The following is a 22,685-nucleotide window of genomic DNA, read 5'->3' on the forward strand; positions in this document are numbered from 1 at the left end:
TTTATAAACTTTAAGGGATTGGTCTGTTTAGGTACCTGCAATGAATCTTTCTCACAAGTGCTTGTCAGGTTTTCCCTTGACCTCATCACATGAAGCTTCTTGCATTCAGTGCTCTGGCAGAGTCCAGGGGGCTGCAGCTCATTGTTTGAAGTCCTACCACATTTCCTACCTTTATATGATAGCCATTTGTTTGTTCTGTTGGAAGAAACCGTGAATACTTAATCTCCAAGGCGTTGCCACTACGGATTTTGCAGATCTCTGTCACAGCAGCTCCCAAACTCACATTTGTTTGCAAACAGAAGAGTCCAAATCTATTTGAGCCTCCTTGTGAGGAGGCAATTCATACTGTAGGTTGCTCTTGCCCTCTCAGAACCCTTTCCACGTCTACTATGTCCTCTGGTGAGAGCAACAGGCAAAAGGCTTTGTGCAGTGTTTACGGTCTGGAACAAACATAAGTTGATAGAATTATCTAGAATGACCTCTTCCTGATTGGTACTCGAATTTTCCTTTCCTGGTATTTACTTATTTTCATAATGCCTCTTGATTTTCCTGATTTGCCTTTTTATGGCCAAGCACCAAGCTGCTGCTTTGATGGAGTTACCTAGCATCACCCCACTCTTCTGCTCCTTAGTGTTGCTGGTCTGCTCAGAGCCTCTTGTATTATATATGAAGCTAGGATTAGTTTTCCATAGGTGTATCATTTTACATGAATCTAAATTGAATTTCACCAGCCATTTTATTACCTGATCACTGATAAGGTGGTTTTGCTGGTCTTTAAGGCACTCATCCTTACTACCTTTTAATAAGGACATACCATCAGTATGTCCTGATGTACTGCCATCCCCTTCTCCTTCCTTCTCCCTTGCCATGTTGCTTATGCATGTGTTAAACAGGACAGTTCCCAGTACAACCCCCTGTGCAAGTGTCTTCCCACCCTTGTGAGAGCTGATCCAGTATCAAAGCAATGAGAAAGGAGATGTTTCAAAATTTATATCCCAATCATACATTCAACCCACTCTCCTACAGAGAGCCAATAACCCTGGTTCCTCTATTGTAATCAGTTATTTTTCCATACCACAAGCTTTGCTTGTAAAAGCAGCAGGTTAATTTCCTGAGAGGCTTTCACTGAGGAGTTTTGTTCAAAGCCTTTTAAAAATGAGTAGGCTTTGTGTGCTTGGTCACCCCTGGGTACAAGGTTGTAACCTCTGCAGAGGGCTTCAGCAGGTAAGGTAAGACTTGCCTTTACAGAAGCTGTATTGGCTCTTCACTGATGGCTTGTAATTAGTGAGATGTTTGCCAGTTCTGTTCTTTATTGTACTTTCTATTACCAAATCTTAAGTCTTTCCACACATGCATTCACCAGAACTTTTGTTTCTCAGGCTTGGCATTGCATTTGACAGCTCCTGTGCCAAAGCAGTTTAGTCATTTGGTTACTTCATCCTGTATTTCATTAGAACTCTTGGTTGAATACCACAGAGCCTAGGCAGTATGTTAATGTGTGTGTTTGTACCACAGCTTCCTGTTGTTTTCCTCTTAGTGAATTCCTCTCTGATTGGCTCTCAGTAGGAGAGTGGGTTGAATGTATGATTGGGATATGAATTTTGAAACATCTCCTTTCTCATTGCTTTGATACTGGGATTGCTGTGCCAGCCTCTCCCACTGACTGTTGGATTGGATCATCTCAACACTAACAGAGTAACTCCAAGCAGGTGAGTTAAACCTTAGTTCATCTAAACACATCTGTGGCAAGGACCATCTCAGTCCTAACAGAATCACTCCAAGCATGTAGGAGTTGCCACGTTGAGTTAAATACTAATTAAGTAAGCTGGCATTAGTCTTTAATGATAGCCAGGAACTTAAATTGGAAAGGAAAATACAGATGACATAACCAGAAGAGGTTTATCTATGGTTATTTTTTGGCCTTTTGAAAAAGGTTTTGATTGAAAATCTTGCAGAAGAGCCAAGCAGTTGGGTTATTTTTCAGTGCATCTGTCCTTGTGGTATATAGGGTAATGCAAGGAAGTTATTTACAGCTTATTTCTTGTGTTTGCTGGGAAAACCAGGCATATTTAACTTCTTTTCAGATCATTTCAAATTAGGCAGCTTAGTGGTATAGAATTACTACCTCACTGAAATCAAGAATTTACTGCAGAGAAATATTGTTTGAATTCATTTCAGTTTGTTAGTTTTTACTGACAACAAGGCAGAAGGGTGCCTCAATTTGCTGTATGAATATCCTCACTAAGCTTTGAATGCATCATAGAACCCATGTGTTGGTTGGAAAAGGTCTTGAAGAACATCAAGTCCAGCCACTGACCCAGCCCTGCCAAGTCCCCCACTAACCCATGTCACTAAGCAGCACGTTTGTGCATCTCCTAAATACCTGCAGGGGTGGCCACTCAACCACTTCCGTGGGCAGCCTGGTATGATGCTAGACAATGGTTGTGATGATCTTATGTTTAATAATAACATGTTTTAATTATGTCAAATTGGGAAGATAGTGAAGGAAAGAAGTACAGCTGGACAGACAACTTTCTAAGAACCATGGGCAGTGAGGAGCATCTTTGTATAATGAGAAAAAGTAAAACTCACTGGAAATGCAGGGTGAGATTGCCATATTGTCTCCTGTCATCTAAGGAGGGAATTGTGCTTAAACTTAGTATTGAGGCAAGGATTTAACTAGATTTAAGATGGAGCTTGGTTAGTTTAGGTCATTAATAGGATTTTACAGCGTTGCCTTCTGCAATGCATAGGATTGGATTTGTGGTTTAAGGATGACATATCCCACCCAAAGTGCAGTTTAGCTACTTAAAATGTATACATCTCAGATGGTCAAATCTATTTATTTTCCAAGGCTGCTGAGCACCATGTGTATAAATACATTAAACCCCACCCTGCCTAGCTGAGACATTTAGCTTGAGTCACCCACACATGATTAGAGGTGCTTAATTTATCTAGGTGTCTGGACAGCCTCCTCAATTCTCTATCGTTCCCAGGAGAAACTTGAGAAGATGAGCTGAGGGTTAGATCTATGACTGATTTCATCTCATGTCAGAGTGGTCATTACTGTTCCTGACTGATGGAGCATTCAGTTTGTTATGCCATATTGCAGCACTGAGAAATATGAGTGCAGCGCTCGAGCTGGGTGATGTAAACCCATGTCTTCCCATTTCTAGGGGAGGAAGGGCTAGGCAGTAGAGGAAAAAGGCCTTCTAAGTAACCAGCACATTAAGCTGGAAGGATGCATATCAAATTTCCTAATCACTAATTCTGGAGATGGTTTTATCTAATGACAATTTTAATGTTTTTATTAACACATAATTATTTTCTTAGATGAAGAGCTGGAAACTTACTTATGCCACTGGCAGCTCATTTCTGGATAAGATTTGGCTTCTTTATTTGCTTGCTCAGTTTCAAGGGCTTTCAGATGAAAGCATTAAACCACAGAACATTTTGATTGCTGCAGTAAGGGAGGCATGAATTCATTCCTCTTAATCTGGCTTCAATCCTTTGATCGGTCTTTCTGTTCCTGAAGTGGGTTCTCCAAACAGCAGGCTGTTGTTCTGGAGGCAAGGACCATCCTTCCTTTGGCTCCTGTACTTTGAATGAAAGGCTTAATCTGAAATACATGGAGGCCTTTTAGGTTTCTTGTTGGTTTCACACATCCTTAGTAGGGAAAAAAACCCCACAACCAGGAATTGGAGTGGGTTGCTCTTGATAGGCACCTGTGATTTCTGTGGAAGTGCAGACATGGAGCCCAGGTCTGGTGAATTGCCACTACCTGTCCTCAGAGACTGCTCAAGTGACTGTCGCTGTCTTCCCAGCCATGTCCACTCCCTGCCTTGTTCTGTGCTTGAAACCAGCATTTAATAATGAGGTTTCTGCACAGTTTTATTCCAATAGTGTGTCCTAAATTCTCCAATTATCTGCAGCTGGCAAATCTTAAATGCAGAAGGAATTACTGAGTTCCTTGGTTCTTACATTGCACACCTCAGAGGCAAACAAGTATCTTTATTACTCCATAATTGTATGTACTAGTTCAAAGTCTACCAATTCTAAAGCTATCTTTTCAGAGCTCCCTGTAGAGACAGCTAAAGATAATCTCATTTCTCCATCCCGATTCAATCGTTATCAGCCCTTTGCCTATAGAGAGAAGCAGCCAAGTTTATTAACTCTTTTACAAGGTCTGCCCTTCCTCTTGGCTGACTGAGCTGACTTTTTTGCTTTATCATAGACAATAAGCAGATTCACTTGCTTTCATTTTCTTTTTCGTGTCTGCAGTCCTTTGACTCCTTCAAAGGAGTTGGCAGAGGTCTGTGTTGACTCAGTGTTTCCTTTGTCACAGAAGATGCTATGGTTGTCTCATGTCGTGGTCCTCAAGGCCATGGATGTTTTCCCTGCAGTCTGAGAACCCCTTTTTTTCACTTACAAATATTCACATGCAGGTTGGTTGGTAATAGAGGTTCAATAATGTCGATGCCATGTGTACATTTACTGTCTCTGTATGAAGAACTCTGATGTTAAGAGGAACAAGAGTCTTGAAAACAGTATTCTGGTCCCTTGAAGATGACTTCCCTCACAGAGCTTCCAAATATGTCTAGTTTGTCTCACCTTAAAACTGAAATGGCATCTCCAGTTTAGTGTCTGTAGTTCTCATTCCCATGGATTTTGTGTTTTCCTAGCCCAGATCAGAAGCTACAGGAATGTGTGGATTTCAGAATGCTCTTATTTCATCTTTGTGCCTCCAGTTACTTGAGCTGCTAGCTTGAAACAGTTGCTGCTTGAAGCATAGCACAAACCCAAGGTATTTTAAAATCAAGCTTCTAAACCTAGGGTCCAGAAGGTGAATGCAGTCACTCTTTGTTCATTTGTCTGTGATTTCTGTTTCATCCCAACAATTTCTAAACTGCTGCCTGATTTGGAGCAGTTTTCATAGGGGCACAGGTATTTGGAGCATTTTTGAAGTTGCTGCCCATATGAAAATGTATGTCTTGTGCAAATGTTATGGGCAATGGAAAGGTGAGAGGTGTTAGTTTACATGTAAACAGACACGGGAAACCAGAGAGGAGAGGCATCTTACAGCTATCCCAATTATGGGAACAGCTTTAGTTAAAGCTCACAGTAAAGCATGACACAAAAGCCTTGGGAGGAAGTGTGGGGAAGGCTGTGGATGTAGTCTACTTGGACTTCAGCAGGGCCTTTGACACTGACCACCACAGCAAACTCCTGGCCAAGCTGTCAGCCCCTGGCTTGGACAACAGCACTCTGTACTGGGATAGGAGCTGGCTGGCAGGCTCAGCCCAGAGAGTGGTGGTGAATGGTGCCACATCCAGCTGGCAGCCAGAACTAGTGGTGTTCCCCAGGGATCAGTGCTGGGTCCCATGCTCTTTAATATCTTCACTGATGATCTGGATGAGGGGATTGAGTCCATCATCAATAAATTTGTGACAGAATGAGAGGACACAGTCTCAAGCTGCACCAGGGGAGGTTTAGGCTGGATGTTAGGAAGAAGTTCTTCACAGAAAGAGAGATTGGAATGTGCTGCCCAGGGAGGTGCTGGAGTCACCATCACTGGAAGGGTTTAAAAGGAGACTGGATGAGGCACTTAATGCCATGGTTTAGTTGAGTAGATGGTGTTGGGTGATAGGTTGGACTCAGTGATCTCAAAGGTCTTTTCCAACCTGGTTAATTCTGTATTCTGTATTTAATTAGTTCCAGTGTTCACCTTATATCTTCCCTGGCAAGAGTATTTCTCAAACAAAGGCATACACAATAAAATTGAATTCTGGCCAGAATTAATCATAGTATTTAATGTCAGGGAAGAATACATGCATAAATATGAGGTCTTTCAATGCTGCTTGTGAAATGACAAGGAAGCAGAATTTTGTCTGAGAAGTAAGTTTTTCTTCACAACTTTATTTTAAGGTGTCTGAAGTTATGGCTTACAGAAATGATGAAACACTAGAACTCATTCATTAAAATAATAGCAAGTTTTAAAACTTTCTTGCAAGTAATCCCCACTTGCTCCAGAAGTTTGCTAAATGAATATTGATTCTTTTTATGAGCCAAGGGCTGCAGCCTTATTAGTCTTTTATCAGAGTGTAATGGCAGAAGGGTAATTCTTAATAAATATTGGCATGAGTAGTTTCTTCTGTGTAAAAGTTGATTTGTTCTTTGGAACTGGTAGAAATTAGGCTAATAGAAAAGAACTCCTATTGCAAGTTCTTTAATGTGGTCTTGAAAAGAATCTAATTTCAGAATACCTACTTAAGGGACCAAGAGTTTCAGAGTCTGGACTTCAGAGCTCAACCTTCAAAGGTCATCCAAACTAGAAACTTAATCGGGGGGGGGGGAAACAGAAAAACCCCCAACTCCAACTTGCAAAATTGAGTTTGTGCAGGTCCAGATTTAGAGTAGGTGATAGCAATGAATAATGATATAAATGTGCCTGAGATGTACCCTCCCCTGTGAGACTGAGGGAGTTGTGGTTGTTCAACCTGGGGAAGAGAAGGCTCAGAGGACACCTAATAGCAGCCTTCCAGTACCTGAAGGGGGTTACAAGAAAGATGGGGAGGGACTGGGACCCCTGACATCCTGTGAAGGTCTTGTAGTGCTAGGACGAGAGGGAAAGGATTGAAGCTTGAGAAGGAGAGATTTAGACTGGAGATTAGGGAGAAATTCTTTACAGTGAGGGTGGTGAGACACTGGAACAGGCTGCCCAGGTTGGTTGTGAATGCCCTCTCCCTGGAGGCGTTCAAGGCCAGGTTTCATGAGGCCTTGAGCAGCCTGGGCTGGTGGAAGGTGTCATTGCCCACGGCAGGGAGGTTGGAACTAGATGATGTTTAAGGTCCCTGCCAACCCAAACCATTCTGTAATTGAAGAGTTTATCCAAGAAACTACTGTAAAGCCTCTACCTAAAATAAAATAATGAAAATTGAATGGGAAAAATTCCTTTCCCCAACAGCACTGCAGTGGGTAGCAACTAGGCACAGCTAAGTCCTCCAGCCTTTGCTTAGCAAAGCTTTCATTCTCTCCAGTTGGGGAGTTTCTGACATAGTGAGTGAAGAATTGAAATGATCAGTTTCTAGCCTTCAACAATATAAATCATCAGTGGTTCTGGAGTGTTGAATATTTAATAACATCTCTGTTCCAAAGCAAACAGCTTTCCTGTGAATGTTAATACCTTTTTCCCCACAGCATGTCTGTTCAAACATGGTAAGTAGCATAAATGTTGTTCAGCCAGGGTTGGTGGGGTTGTTTGGTTTTTTTGCAACAAATCTTCTGAGGAATTTTATTGCTCACAAGAGGGAAAAGTTCTTCCACACAGTAGCTCAGCTAGTGATGGTGAGGTGGTGGTTACACAGCTGTACGTACCACTTGAAAGTTGGTCTGTCTTAATTCTTCTTTTAAAACTGTGAAAAAGTAAAATCAAACCCAAGAATCCTATTGTTCAGGGGTTTGGTATCCTAGCATAAAGTGCTTTTAGGTATTTGGAATCATAAAGTGCAGTGAAAATGTCATTTTTAAATGCATGGCTTCTCTCTGGCTCTTCCAGCGCTAACATCGCCTCTTCAAACACCCAGTCATGTTTTGAGAGCTACAAAAAGCTGCTGTTGACACCTGTTGGTTTACTGAGTACTAGTTAGTATGGTGTGGGTCACAGGGGGATGACTGTATGGGAGCTGCATAAGTAACTCTGCACTGTATGAGGTCTCTTAGTCACAGCCCCTCTGTGCGTTGGTCTCTTTACCAGCGCAGGTTCCCAACATACATTGCAATAGCATCCAGTGCCCTTCCCAAATTCAGGAGGGCAAGGAAAGGCTCAGCCTGTCGTATCCCCCTTCCTTCCTTTCCTCACCCCTGCACAGCCCCTCATTTCTTTCATTTTTGGCACACCATGATTCAGTATTTACCAGTTGTGGCTTAGTACCAAAGGAATAATTCTTCCTTAATCGCTCTGCCTTCAGGGGTTCTCCACTTGTGTCTGGGGAAAAAGGGCAGGCTTTGGTCACCAGGGGTGAGCGCTTGTGTGTGTTGCCTTTGTAAGGACAGCTCTGTTGTTAAGGCCAGGCACTGTGTGTTGAATTCTAATGCCTCTGTGCCAGGGCCAGCCCGTGTGGGAGCTGGCTGGCCTGGGAGGTGTTGGCTGCCATTGCTTAGTGCTGCGGCCTGGAGCTCCCTCGGCGTGGGGACTCCTGGAAGTTGGCACCGACCCACCGCTGATGGGGAACGTGGCAGCTCAGTGCCCCAGCCAGCACTTCTTCCCACTACCCACTAGGTTACTTAGCATCTGCAAAGTCCAGGTGCCTTTTCTTCAAGTATTTATCATTTACTGCCATGAGACAGTGTCCTTTCAACAGCAGCTTGTACCCCTGCAGTAGGGAGGAGTGTGTTGGCATTCACTGCACATGCGTTTGGTAAGTCTTATAAAATTCAGTTATTAAAGTGATTTGCATTTAATAGAATCATAGAATCAATAAGCTTGGAAAAGGCCTCAAAGATCATCAAGTCCAACCTGTACAGGTCTTATCCTGACCTGGTAAAGGGCCATGTAACAAAGGTAACTTCATAGAGAGGATACACAAGAAAAAAAGTGCAGAAAGCTTCCAAAGGTAGTGTGTTATGATAGCTAAAACATCAGAAGATGTACCCTTAGTTCTGGTACTAAGGTTTGGATTTTAAATTAGCACTGGATTAGTTATCTGTCTCTGTCAAGGCTATAATAGAGAGCTTTTGTTGCAATCCATCATAGGGCTTTTGTGTTCCACACTGTACGTAGGAACTGTTAACAGGCAGACTAGATTAATGCTGGGAGGAAAAAAAATGTCATCAGATAAAGCATAGGTCTCAAAAAGCAATTTCAAATCACATAGTGTGTTATGCATTGATACAGTTTTATAGCTGTGGGGGAACAGAGGAAAACTTGTAATCAAAAATTAATTTGAGCATTCTTGGCTGTACCTAAATTAGAACCCAGGATACTTCCCAAATTGTTTTTTAATCAAGTGACCTGGCAGCAGCTCGCTAAGAGAAAACTAATGAGCACAGGGTAATCTGAATAATATTTAGTGAAGATGAGCAGAAATATTGCAGCTCTCTTTTTTATGGGAAACCTTCCATGTAAAAGATTGTGTGTGTGTGCATGTATATAATGCAAATCCATTGTGCATATGGTTTATACCTTTTTTAATGAGCTTCTTCAGAAAGCTGAAGAGAAAAAAACCAGTCCAAGCAGCCCCTTTAAACTGATTAATACCCCAACAAATTGCAGTGGGGTTCCACATGACTTAAAGCTTTCTCCATTAATGCATTTAGAATAGAACAGAATAAACCAGGTTGGAAGAGACCTTCAAGATCATCGTGTCCAACCTATCACCCAACACAACCTAATCAACTAAACCATGCAACCAAGCACCCTATCAAGTCTCCTCCTAAACACTTCCAATGATGGTGACTCCACCACCTCCCCAGGCAGCCCATTCCAATGGGCAATCACTCTCTCTGTGTAGAATTTCCTCCTAACATCCAGTCTGAACCTCCCCTGGTGCAGCCTGAGACTGTGTCCTCTTGTGCTGGTGGTGGTTGCCTGAGAGAAGAGACCAACCCCTGCCTGTCTACAACCTCCCTTCAGGTAGTTGTAGAGAGGAATAAGGTCTCCCCTGAGCCTCCTCTTCTCCAGGCTAAGCAACCCCAGCTCCCTCAGCCTCTCCTCACAGGGCTGTGCTCCAGACCCCTCCCCAGCTTTGTTGCCCTTCTCTGGACAGCTTCCAGCAAGTCAGCATCCTCCCTGAGCTGAGGGGCCCAGAACTGGGCATGGACATATATCATGAATTTCATTAATCATTTTGTTGCTGTTGTTAGATGTCATTAGAGCTGATGCTTCTTTGGGCAACAAGTCTCATCTTTTCTGTGAAGTAGTCACAATGGTCTTGGTGAGGCTTCACTGTAGCTTAATCCTGTAGTTTAAACAGCTCTGTATCTTCCAGAGTTCTGATGTCCCCAGCATAAGGACACAGCTGTTGGAGCCAGTCCAGAGAACAGCCAAAGATGATCCGAGGGCTGGAGCACCTCTGCTGTGGGGATAGGCTGAGGGAGCTGGGGTTGTGGAGCTTGGAGAAGAAAAGGGAAGTCTCCTGGGGGAGGATCTTAGAGCTTCTTTCCAATACCTGAAAGGGTCCTATAGGAAGGAGGGACTTTCCGTAAGGGTGTCTAGCAGTAGGACAAGAGGGAATGGCTTGAAGCTGGGAGGAATTTCAGACAAGTGGTGAGGACCCTGAGGAAGCTCAGAGGTATGCAGTGGGTTGTAGCTGGAGTCAAACTTTAAAAGCTCTTCCCCAACAGAAGTGGAAGTGGTGTGGGATTCCCAAGCACAGGACTCAGTGGGCGCTGCATGCTGCTGTGCTTTGTTACATGCAGCTCGTTGGCTCTTCCCAGACTGCAGCGTTCCACTCACTGAAAATAGGCTGTTGCCAACTCCAAAACTTGAGGTAGCCCCTGTACTTAGGAGCTGGTGTGTCAGCTTTCTCCCCTGAAATGCTGCTGCTGGGTCCATTAATGGTGTTCTGCTTGCAGCTCTGATGCCAAGGGGCCATATTCTGCAGCGTTACCCATGTTGAGAATTCTGGAGTCATCTCTGTGACAGCAGCTATTTAAGATCTTTTTGGGAAAGCTAATTTATCACAGATAAAGCTCTTAAAAAGTCAGCATATGAATAATTAATCTTTCCATTTCTTCCCCCTCATAGCTTCCCAAAATTGTCTTCATTTTCACTCTATTATTTCATGGCAGGCACCACCAATACAAGGCTGAAAATACCAATATTCTTCCCATTGCTGCCCTTTTTGTTTAGCTGAATAAAGGTGACACTCAGACATTTTGGCAGTTGGTATTCTATAATCAAACCCATCACTTTCACATGTTTTTTTCCATGTGTTTTCAGGGTGAGTGTGCCTGTGTATGTGCATGCACAGGGGACAGGTTGTTGTCTTATGATACACATCTGGGGGAAAAGCTGGGTGGTGGAAGCTGCAAAGTCCTTTTTTTGGGCCTGCCTGTAATTATGCCTTAGAGATAGACTAGAACTAAGTCCTACCTATTTTTGTTGCTGTGTTATCTGTTTTCAGCTTATCTGATGTGACAGATGTGCTGAGGTGGTTACAGATTGTTCTATAGCAAGGGGATAATAATTGTCACAGACAATTAATACAGAAGTCAGTCAGTACCAAATGCAGGATAAAAATTTCAACTGTATTTTAAACACATTTTGTAATGGTAGGGGGCACATTGGGGGTTACAATCTGTTCATTATTACCTTGCAAATCAAAGACTTTCCTCTGCAATGATACTAAGGTGGAGACTCCACCTGACATAATAAATCCATGCCTGCATAATCTTCAGCAATCTAGGCAACATTTGAGAGACTGTTACTGGTATTGCTTCAGGAACACTGTTGCACATCTGTGACTGCAAAGAAGTATTTTATTAATGACTCTGTAGTTCAATAAACAATTAATTGGCATCTTCCAACCCCTGACATCCTGTGAACTTTGTTTATATATAATGTACATACAATAGGATAGGATAGGATAGGATAGGATAGGATAGGATAGGATAGGATAGGATAGGATAGGATAGGATAGAATAGAATAGAATAGACCAGGTTGGAAAAGACCTTTGAGGTCATCAAGTCCAACCTATCATCCAACATCATCTAATCAACTAAACCATGGCACCAAGTGCTTCATCCAGGCTCTTCTTAAACACCTCCAGTGACGGTGACTCCACCACCTCCCAGGGCAGCACATTCCAATGGCCAATCTCTCTTTCTATGAAGAACTTCTTCCTAACATCCAGCCTAAACCTCCCCTGGCACAGCTTGAGACTGTGTCCTCTTGTTCTGGTGCTGGTTGCCTGGGAGAAGAGACTGGATGGTGTGCTGGTGCTTGGTGCCATGGTTTAGTTGATCAGATGGTGTTGGGTGATAGGTTGGACTTGATGATCTCAAAGGTCTCTTCCAACCTGGTTTATTCTAGTCTATTCTGTTCTGTTCTATTCTATTCTATTCTATTCCTACTCTACTCTACTCTACTCTACTCTACTCTACTCTACTCTACTCTACTCTACTCTACTCTATTCTATTAGCACAGAATCATAGAATGGTGTGGGTTGGAAGAGACCTTAAAGATCATCTAGTTTCAGCATGTCTGAGGATTTCTCTTAGCTGCTTTCATTCTAACCCAAAGTCCATACAGTGGAGATGCACTTAGTCCATGCTTATGTAAGCAAATATAAAGCTATTGTATATTCTATTTCTGTTTCTCAGGGTGGGTGGGGGGAAGTGTTAAATTGATTGTTGCTTTTCAAACTGTGGTCTGTTCTGCCAGCAGCTAGAACATGATCAATTAAATGAGGCATATGAAAGGCATTGCTGTTGGATGTTGCTAAAGGAAAATTACAAGGAGCAGGGTAATATTAAGGCGTAAAGATGTGCTGTGGTTGGAATGAAATTTAACTCCATTTCAGCAAGGGCATTCACTTATGCTGTATTTGTACTTTATATAGAAGTTATAAATGAATGTCTTTGATGTTAAGAAAATAATGTCAAGTTTAGTAAGGGTGAAGTGGAAGGGTGGAAATAGTAAGGGTGAGAAGCATGAGATAGACTGAAGTGTGTCACCTGTAAGGTCCCTGCTAGCTGCAGAGGGCTGTGCAGCACACTCAACAACTGGCCTGTTGAAAAAGAGGTGCAGGCAGATGTCTTCTGAAAAGACATTAATTATCTTGCATTAATGCCATTGTTCTGCAGTTTTTGAAGTGACAGGAATCAAGTGAAAAAGCAACTGAAGCATCTTAGCTAGTTCCTAAGAAAGCCTGTATCAAAGCTGGGTAGATTGGTAACAGCATCCACAGCCCTCATGTAAATGTATTTGTATGCTGCACTCACAGCCTGTGTGTGTGGGATGAGGTTGTGCCAGCCTTTCTGCAACTGAAGGAGCAGAGGGGTTGGTAAAGAAGATTAGAGTTGGCTTCTCAAGTGGATTCAGAGTACTTCAAAGGATGCCTAGGAAGTGAGGGAGAAGAGTTTTCAGTGCAGCTCTCGAGTTTGAGTTTAAGATGGCTACAGAATAAAGCATTTCAAGTGTAAACTAGTGCCACTTTCTAACAGTTGCCTCAAAGATGGGTGTGGGACAGAAGGGAAGAGAAGATCTTGGTGTTTGAGCCTTGCCTTCCCTGAGTTTTGAACTGGGCAGCAGTGTGGCTGAGAGTAGGGAGAGCTCGAAGGCTGCGTGACAGGGGAACTGAAAGCCTCTGAGGAGGTGTCATGTAACCCCTCAGCCTAATGAGCTGCTTCTCTCTTCGAGCTGCTTGGGGTTATGAACAGTTTCCAGGGCTTACTTGGGAGCAGCACAGTGCCAGGATTTTATCGTCTAGGAATGCATTTTTCCTTTGCTGCCCGAGTGGCTTGGGTAATGTATAGTTTGGGGGCAGAGGGTGGGGGGTTGTGTGTTTACTTACTTTTAACCTAAAGGATATAGCAGATTATAACAATGCCTTCTTCCCTCCCCCCCACCCCCCACCCTTCCACAGCTCTAGAGCTGCACAATAAATACAGTGAGTGCAGAATTATTTTTCCAGCTTTCTTGATAAGAACTGCATGAGGAAAGACATCTTTACAAGGAGTGGAGAAATTATTTGGTGAAGTTCTGTTGGCTGATCACACCTGTGGCTCCCTGTGTTGGGATCACTAAATACAGCTGGGGAGGAATCATCTGGTGGTTTCAACAAACTACAATGGATATGTGGTCTGTAGTGGACAAATTACCAGCAGGTACTCTTGTGCTGTGCAGCAGCTTGTGGCAAAGAGTCCCACAATTAGACAGTGTGTGAAATGCCTTTCCTGTGTCTTAAGCATGTTTGGGTGCTGTTTCCCTTCATTCCTTGCTCTTGTTTCTGTGGGAAGTGGGGAAATGGTCTCTCTTCAGGCTTTGCAGAGTTTTCAAACACCATGTGTAAATTAGAAGGTGTCAGTTGCATCTTTTGTCATTTGTCTGCCTTCCAAGTTTATTCTCATTTTAAAACTATACTTTTTACCATTCTTACTGTTCCCTCTGCTGCCTCTTTGTGTGACACTGTATCTTGGGCAAGACAGTCACAACTGTGTTATTTGGATCTTGGGAAGTGGTATGTGTGGGGTTTGGGGGGCAGAACCAAGTCAAAGAGTAGATTTTCTGTGAATTCTAGGGAGGTCAAAGCCATAAAATTCCCATTGTCTTGAACAGCCTTATTCAAGTTGTACATTCTGCTGTTTGTGCTGGGCTTGGTTGAGCTGGAGTTAATTCTCCTCAAAGCATCCTTCTATTGCTGTGTTTTGCAGCAGTAGTTGGTAACACAGCAGTGTTTTGGCTACTGTTGAAGAAGTATCCAGGCTGAAGAAGTATCCAGGTACCTGAAGAACCTGTCACTTGAACATCTGAAGCATTATGATCTATGCATGCTGTAAATTGGCCAAGTTTTCTTCCTGAGTGAGTCAAAGAGGGAGAGCAATATATCATCACTTATTAACACCTTGGTTATATGAAATAAAAGCAGTGCCCTGGACACAGCAAGCTTGTATGGTTTTTATTTGCAGGTTTTAATCTTTACAACAGAGGTCTACATCTGAAAGACAGAAATAGGGATTATGTGGAATTTGCTTCAAAATGTGTTTTGTGGAAACATACCTTGACATACTTGTTTGGACCTCTTTATGAAAGACTTAACCTACTGTGCTGTTTCTACAATGGTATCATTAAAGCAGTAATCAAGAAAGGGCTTAACTCTGGGATTAATATTTAATTGCTTCTGTAGAACATTGCTCACGTATCACTTGTGTTTCTTTGACAGTGACAGAATGGTTCCTTTATTTTCTGTTGGGGAACTGTGATCATGAACCTGTAGTTAAGGGTTTCTTCAGGGTCTTGTCAGTGTGGGGAGAGGGGCTGTGCACTCCTGTGACAGCAGGAGCTCTGCTGGTAGGGCCCCGTCTGATGTTCCTTGCTTTTCGGTGCACCTGTGTCTTGTACCAGCAGGTGTAATTTAAATGACAAACACTTTGTCATTGCTTCTGCCTAACTTGGAAGATTGGGGATATTCCTAGAAAATCAGTTTCACTGAATCAACCAGGTTGGAAAAGACCTCAGAGATCATCAAGTCCAACCTATGACCTAATTTACCTCTGCCCCATGAACGCTTCCATCATTTTTTAGAGTTAATATTGAGAAAGTAAATGCCAGTGTTTTAAGAAGTGTATAATCTTTCTTCCTTAGCACAGTGACTGGAGGAATTATTTTAATAGGATTTTATCCAGCAAAACCAAAAAATACTTTAGCTTATTCTCCAGAAAATAAGGGCAGTAGGCATGCTGTTAAAATGCAATGAAGGAAGTCTCATCAGATCCTGGAAGCAGAGGTGTTCCTCAGGATCCTGCCTCAGCAATGAGCCCTGGCTTCAGTGAAAGATTATACTCCCAGGAAAAATGGCAAGGGGAAATCTAAGCAGTCTGAGAGAGGAAAATACCCCATTGCAATCATCTTTGACTCCTTTAATTGCCTGTGCCATTCTAGGTCAGCTAAATTTCAGCTCTGCCACCATGCCCTTAGTTATCCTTATCCAAAAGACATCTCTGTTTTAAGCAAGTGAAGAAAGAGTGGCTGAATGCATGCAGTAGGGAAGATGCATTCTGTGGTGCAGTATGAAGGCCTAGCTGCATCCTGGGAACATTCTGGGATAGAGCTTCTAGGCAGAGGGCAAATAAAGCTGTGACAGGCTGCTCTGGTTGAGGGGTTAGGACTGCAGATTGTGCTGGGGAAAACTGTCTGGAGAAGGTATAATCTCTTCTGCAGTGGGCAAGGAGACAAAGTTAAACCAGTACCAAGGGTATCCATTCTGTGTGTATCAGAGGGCAGTTTTGTATTGGTCATTCAGAGCTTTACATGGCATGATAATTACAGAATGTTAGGGAATCCATTTTTCATGAAGAACAGTTTTAGTAGACAGATCTTAATAAGCAGCACTAATAAGATGAAAGGCGTAAGTTGCCCCCTGGGAAACTTTCCAGTCAGTGCTGTGGGTGTGCAGAACATTAGAAGCCTTGGATTTACAGCTTGAGATTATTCTTATTTTGTCTGCAGAGCTAGGAAAGACTTCTGATTAATGGAATGTGGATTTGGGAAGGTGCAGAGGGTTAGGAGTTCTGAGTCATGGAGGTCTTTGCAATAGAAGTTTACAGAGGAGGCTTTTGCATTTGGAAGATGCCTTCTTAGCTGAACTTATTGCTAGTAATGATGTAGGTGGAAGTGAAACATCTTCTCTTACCTTGATTAGGTGTGATTTAGAAGTGACATTTAGACTAGAAGTGTGACTCCTGCTGGGAACATGACATATCATATCTGCCTTTCAGGTGGAATAGGCAACTAGTTTGACTTTGACCTCATAATGAAGGGAATTTTCTGTTGGACTTTGCCTAGCCTGAAGAAGGAAGTAGTCCATCAAGAAGCAAATCATTCTCTAGCCATTTTGTACTGCAGAGATTTCCCTGTCCTATTTCACAGGGGAAAAAAGGCCAAAAAAAGCATGTAAAAAAGTTATTTGTCACTTCACCAGCATCTTGAGTCAGGTAAAGGTTTAAAGAGAGAATTGAAATAGTCTTTCATTGGGCAAAGAAGAAGAGATTTAAGTACTCCTAGAGCAATGAATTCCATCAGCACTGGGGAGGTATTTTTATCTCGTGAGGATTAGCCAATTTAACTTCAGCCATAATCCCAGTTTGAAATATAATTACATTTCTGACAATATTTTGTCTTCTTTCTTTGCAGGTTTGCTGGTCCTCTGACATTTCAGGATGCCACTGGTAAAAAGGAACATAGACCCCAGGCACCTGTGCCACACAGCTCTGCCCCGAGGTATCAAGAATGAACTGGAATGCGTCACCAATATCTCCTTGGCAAATATCATCAGACAACTGAGTAGCCTAAGTAAGTACATTGTCCTGAGAGCTGTAGTTAGAACTAATGTATTTCACAGTCACAGCTTCTGTGGTGGAGGGAGGCAGCAACAGCTTTTCACATCCTCAGGAGAGAACTGCAGCTGAGCCTTGAATCTGCTCCTTCTGTGGTTAGTGCCTAGCATGGATTTCTGTGGAAGAAAGATAGGAGTTGTTCTAGCAGCACATCTGAAAACTCTCCAGCCATGTGTTTCTGTTACCAGTGGAATGTGACAGAAAAGGCTCTCTGGTAGTTAATGAAGTCAGTAATTGCTGACCTTAGAGCAACTCTTGAGTAGGGAATAAGATATAATGAGGAACATAGCAGTGCTTGCTTCACTCCCTTAACTCAAACCTTTGGTCATGTTGTGGTCATTCATTAAAAAATAAAGTGGTTGCCTTTATAAGTAATAACCCCAGACATTTATTTATTGCATAGTGTTTCAAGCAGCTCAAGATTTTTCTTCTTCCTTCTCCCTTCTGTCAACAATCTTTCCTTTGGTGCATTTGAGGGGAGTGAATGCTGCTCAGACTCTAGGATTCTGAAGGTGGCTTTCTGAAAAGCCTGCTTTCTGGGTGGGTTTGAGTTACAGCAACTTTAAGAAGTTGTGAGATGAATCAGCATGATAGCATTTTGAATTCCCAATGCTACAGGTGCTTTCTAACCACTAGGGCATTGTTAAGACTACCAACACATTAAATATTAAAATGTGCATCTATATACATCCACAAGGTGAAAAGTCTTTCAGCTCTGCCAGTGTAGTAGCTGATGTAGCCTAATTTGTTAATTAGATTGATTTACCTATTGGTTTGATGGTGTACTGTATGGTGACCCTCTTTTGTCAGCCTTTCAAAGCTCTTAGGATGCTATTAGGTAGAAAACTCCAACTGAGGACACTGAACTGTGTAGTTGAGACAGGAATGCTTACAACACATAAATATGAACATTAATAGGTAGAGCTGCTGCAACAGCCAGGAAAATAATTTAACTATTTAAATTCTTTTCAGTGAACCAAGAGCATATCAGATTTGGATGCAGAATAGGATCACCATCTGTGATCATTCTGCCACATATAGCACGGTTAGAAAGGTACTTTCAAGGGAATGTAACCCTAATTATATAAAATGTGATGCCTGCAGTCATAGGGATGAGCCCTGAATTAGGTGGTGTCACTTGAGAGGAGTTTCTGTCATGAACTTGTGACTCACTAGTGGCCAAGAAGGTGTTCAGTGTTGGAAATGAGAGGGAAGGGGAAAGAGGAGGGGAAATGCACTCCTTTGCTCTGCCACAGCAAGCCCAGAATGGGTAATTCAGGATTTTTGATGAGCAACTTTAACACTAATGAGCAAGACTTGTTACTTCAGTCTCTTGTTCTTCCCTCCAAATAGCATCTTAGTCTTGTAGGTTTTCTACCTGCAGTCTTTGTACTGACTGAAGTCAGTTTTTTGGTGTTTTCAGCAACATAAAACCCCCACCATTTTTTCCTCCTTTCAAAACCACTCTGAGTTCTCAGCAGCGTTAAGGATTGCTCTGCAAAAACTGAGATCCTGTGAATTATTTTTGCTTTTCTGCCTCCTTGTGCTAGCAGCAATGCAAATTCAGGCCAGAGTTAGGAGTTCTGCCATAGGAATTTTGTCTCTCCCATGCTCAACCCCAAATAACCAGCCCTCACTTCACGTGTTACCAGCCCTCTCGCTGTTACAGGTGCACAGCGAGGTCTGCTGGCGTGCAGACAGATCTTGGTAGCTGCCTGTGAGTCACAGCCAGCAGGCAGGGTTTCACAGTGGTCCCCTGGCAACCAGCTTCTCCCTAGGCCTTCCCTTTTTGTTCTCTGTGGATAATGTCTATGATTGAGAAGCAGCCTTTAAGCTGTAGACGAAACGAGGCTTCACTCAGAGTGGAAACAGAGTTCTGGTAGGGTTTAATTTCCTTTACGGTAAAGCTGCTTTGGCTTTTGACCAGAAAATGATGCAAATTTAAATGAATGGTCTTGGACCTGGTTAGCACTTTGTCATTTCTGCCTCTAAGATTTTTCAATTACAAGCCCTCAAATAGAGGGTTTAGCAGGGGGTGCTAAAGTAGGTGATCTTCAGAGGGCTTTTCCAGCCCCTGCCATTCTGTGAGCAGAGCATGTGTGCAGAAGCAATACCTACTAAATGACAGGAATTCTCCTTTCCTCTGTTTTAATAGAAAATGAAAGGAGCTTTACATCAGCTTGTCAGCAATAGCTATGTGCCTCTGTACAAATTCTCAACCCTCTCACATTTCATTTGATGTGTTCCTTTTAATTGTTCAGTTTGAAAAAAAAGTTGACCTTTAAAAGGAGTAAAGATGAAAGGGTGAAATACTTACCTCTGCTTTGAGTGATAGTCATTGCCTTTCTCCCTGGAGCATGAAAACACATCAGTCTGTCTTGATAAAACATCAAAAATTGCAAGTAAGTAATTTTTTGCACCCCCCCCATCTATTCCCAGTCTTGCCTAACATCATAAAAGGATCTGCCTTTTGACAGCTTTTCTCAGCACTGTGGCAACAGAAACTCTCTGGACAGCAGCAGCAGCTGGTTTGGTTTCCCAGCCATTCCTCCCTGTATCTCTTGCCTTCTGACTGCTTTGGAGAAGTGCTTACATTTATTTATTTTTTCCAGCAACACTGCTGATAAATTCATGCTCCAGGTCTGCCTGAGTTGGTTTATGTTATTGTATGGCAGGCTGGAGCATTCCAGCATATGTGAAGCACAACTGCTAGCACTGTGCAGCTGTGCCATTGTTAGAAGATGGATAAATAGTTCTCTTGTGTGCGTGGAGCCTCCTCACTTTGTTCACAGCTATTGACCAATCTTGGTTTTTCCTTTCATTCAGCTGTTCCCTGGGCACAGAATCTCAGTGCCACACAAGAAACCTAAGTGATGGGGTTTGTTCTTGGCCCCAGTGTCTGACACCTCCATCTGGGGAGGAGAACATTTCTCATTTTGAGTGTGTTCCTTTAATGAATATTTATGTTGCAAGGATTCAGAACAGGGCTTTTATTCAGTCATAGCAAGATGTCATCTCCCTACTTTTCCCTTCTACCTCTGGATATATATATAGAGAGAATGCTACACAACTGTTTGCTAAGCTCCAGTGCCTTTTGTGTTGGTGAAAACAGTTTTCCATTAACATTCAACCTTCAGTAGCCTTTCCCCTCTCTCTATCTTTCCTTTGTATTCTTTCCTATTCTTACCCTTTTCTCCTAGTTAGTTACTACTTCTCCTCACCCCTTACTATTTAAGTTTTCAGGAGTGAAGCCCTGGCTTTCAAGCTTATTAATTCTCCCCCTGTTTCCCCCCCCCACCTCAGATGCTTTTAACTTTTCCTTCTGTACTTTTGGCTTACCATGCCATCCCCAAAGAGGCTTTTAAACACTGCTCCTCATGTGAGTGACATTTTCACAGCTCAGGAAAACCTTGTTTGCCATGTCTTGAGGTGTTAACATTCAATAAGTGGGAAATGTTTCTCCAGCAATACTCAGCAGCAAGGTGTCTGGGCTGCAGCTAATCTTTAGAACCAGGCCTCTTCATCCTGTCTGGAGATCCTCAACACATGTGAGGCCCCGCTTAGTGAATGTGGGGCTGTCTTGTGGCCTGCTTGAATGATCTTTTAATTTACTCTATTTTATTTTCCTGTTTCAGGTAAATATGCTGAAGATATCTTTGGGGAACTTTTCAATGAAGCACACAGTTTCTCATTTAGAGTCAACTCCTTACAGGAACGTGTAGATCGCTTGTCCGTCAGCGTTACGCAGCTCGATCCAAAGGAAGAGGAATGTAAGTGACCTCCTTGCACTGAAGAGCTCTTCTTTTGGCACTCAGGCAACAGTGACCCCTGACATGGAAATAATAATAGTGTCAATTGTATTTCATAGAATCAACAAGGTTGGAAAAGACCTCAGAGATCATCAAGTCCAACCTGTCACCCAACACCTCATGACTACTAGACCATGGCACCAAGTGCCACGTCCAATCCCCTCTTGAACACCTCCAGGGATGGTGACTCCACCACTTCCTTGGGCAACACATCCCAATGGCCAATTACTCTTTCTGTGACAAACTTTCTCCTCACCTCCAGCCTAAACTTCCCCTGGCACAGCTTAAGACTGTGTCCTCTTGTTCTGGTGCTGGTTGCCTGGGAGAAGAGGCCAACCCCCACCTGGCTACGCCCTCCCTTCAGGTAGTTGTAGAGAGCAATAAGGTCTCCCCTGAGCCTCCTCTTCTCCAGGCTAAACACCCCCAGCTCCCTCAGCCTCTCCTCACAGGGCTGTGCTCCAGACCTCTCCCCAGCTTTGTTGCCCTTCTCTGGACATGTTCAAGTGTCTCAATGTCCTTAAACTGAGGGGCCCAGAACTGGGCACACAGAGCAGAGCACAGAGGGAATGGCCTGTTTCTATTTCTGCTGCTCTTTATAGCTTTGAGCAGCTTCCTGCGCTCAACCTCTTCAGGGTTGCTCCATGAATTTGCATAAAAACTACTACAGGGCTCTCAGTCACTTCAGTAGTGTTAAGTATTAGTGTTACCAACATTAATACTATATGAATGCTTGGAAATAAGTCTTTATTTCCTATTTTTTTTAACCTTTCTATTAATTCCCAAGGGACATAACCATTAGTCCAAGCAGGGCTTTTCTTGCATTTTAAACTTGTTATCATCTTATTTTTCTCTATCAAGTTACAGTTGTATAGCTCTATTTGTTGATATTATATATCCCCTTCTTTCTAAGTAGCTCTAAGCACTATCAATATTGTTGATATTTGTTGGTATTATATATCCCCTTCTTCCTAAGTAGCTCTAAGTACTGTCAGTATTGGTTAGCACTGAAAGCAAGTTCTTCCAAAAGTCACTAGGGTATGGCTCATGCCTATAAGATAGAATTTGTCTTGGATTTAAATGATGTGTGGGCTTGGTGGTGACTGCAGGAATGCTGGCCACCTAAGGAGTAAATGAAGCCTTCTTGCCTTTGCTTATATCTGTTGGTTACAGGTGGAACTATGAAAGGTCTTGTAACTCCAAACAGTTTTAGGGTGTTCTAGACTATACAGAATCATAGAATGGCCTGGGCCAGAGGGGATCTCCACAGGTCATCTAGTCTGACCTCCTCACAGTCAGCAGAGACATCCTCCATTAGATCAGGTTGATGACTGAGACCTGGAAAGTAGAGCAGCATCCAATAACTCCAAATTGTTTGTGCCATTCAGTTTTGAAGTATGGGAAACTCTTTCAGTTCTGAGTGCCTAGGTATAACAGGAGAAATGAAGTGCCAAACCAAGAGCATGGTCTCCAGGCTGTCTTTAATTTCCAGTGGTGAAATTTCACTAATAGCAAAATTAAGTTAGGAACATTTTGGTTCTGTGTTTTGTGTGGCAGCAGTTTTAGAGCAGGTTTTGAAAGGCAGCTGTTCACAGCTACCAGCAGGTTCTCCACGAGATCATTGTGACTTGCCTAGGGGAATTCTGACATTAATGGGATTTTCCAGGTCTCTTGACAACTGAGCATACATCACACCCATGCACCTCTTTTCCCAAAGAAACTCCATGTTTACTATGACTGGGTAATGACAAAAATCCATTCTGTGTACAGCAACAAGTTGTCAGCAATTGTAATCGTGTCAGAGCTGTGATACTGTGAGTGTC

General features: G+C 42.7%; 1 protein-coding gene across 3 annotated transcripts in view; it reads left to right on the forward strand.

Moving 5' to 3' along the window:
• Positions 1-22,685, forward strand: part of WASF1 (WASP family member 1) — a 62,165-nt gene that overhangs the window by 27,287 nt on the left and 12,193 nt on the right. For all 3 annotated transcript variants that reach the window (XM_054174133.1, XM_054174131.1, XM_054174132.1), the window contains exons 2-3: positions 16,854-17,012; positions 20,692-20,826. In XM_054174133.1, the coding sequence (XP_054030108.1) occupies positions 16,880-17,012; positions 20,692-20,826 (268 nt within the window). In that variant the 5' untranslated portion in view covers positions 16,854-16,879. The remainder of the gene's footprint in view (positions 1-16,853; positions 17,013-20,691; positions 20,827-22,685) is intronic.

This window comes from Dryobates pubescens, chromosome 28, assembly GCF_014839835.1.
Source record: "Dryobates pubescens isolate bDryPub1 chromosome 28, bDryPub1.pri, whole genome shotgun sequence".
In the NCBI taxonomy this organism is placed as follows: Eukaryota; Metazoa; Chordata; class Aves; order Piciformes; family Picidae; genus Dryobates; species Dryobates pubescens.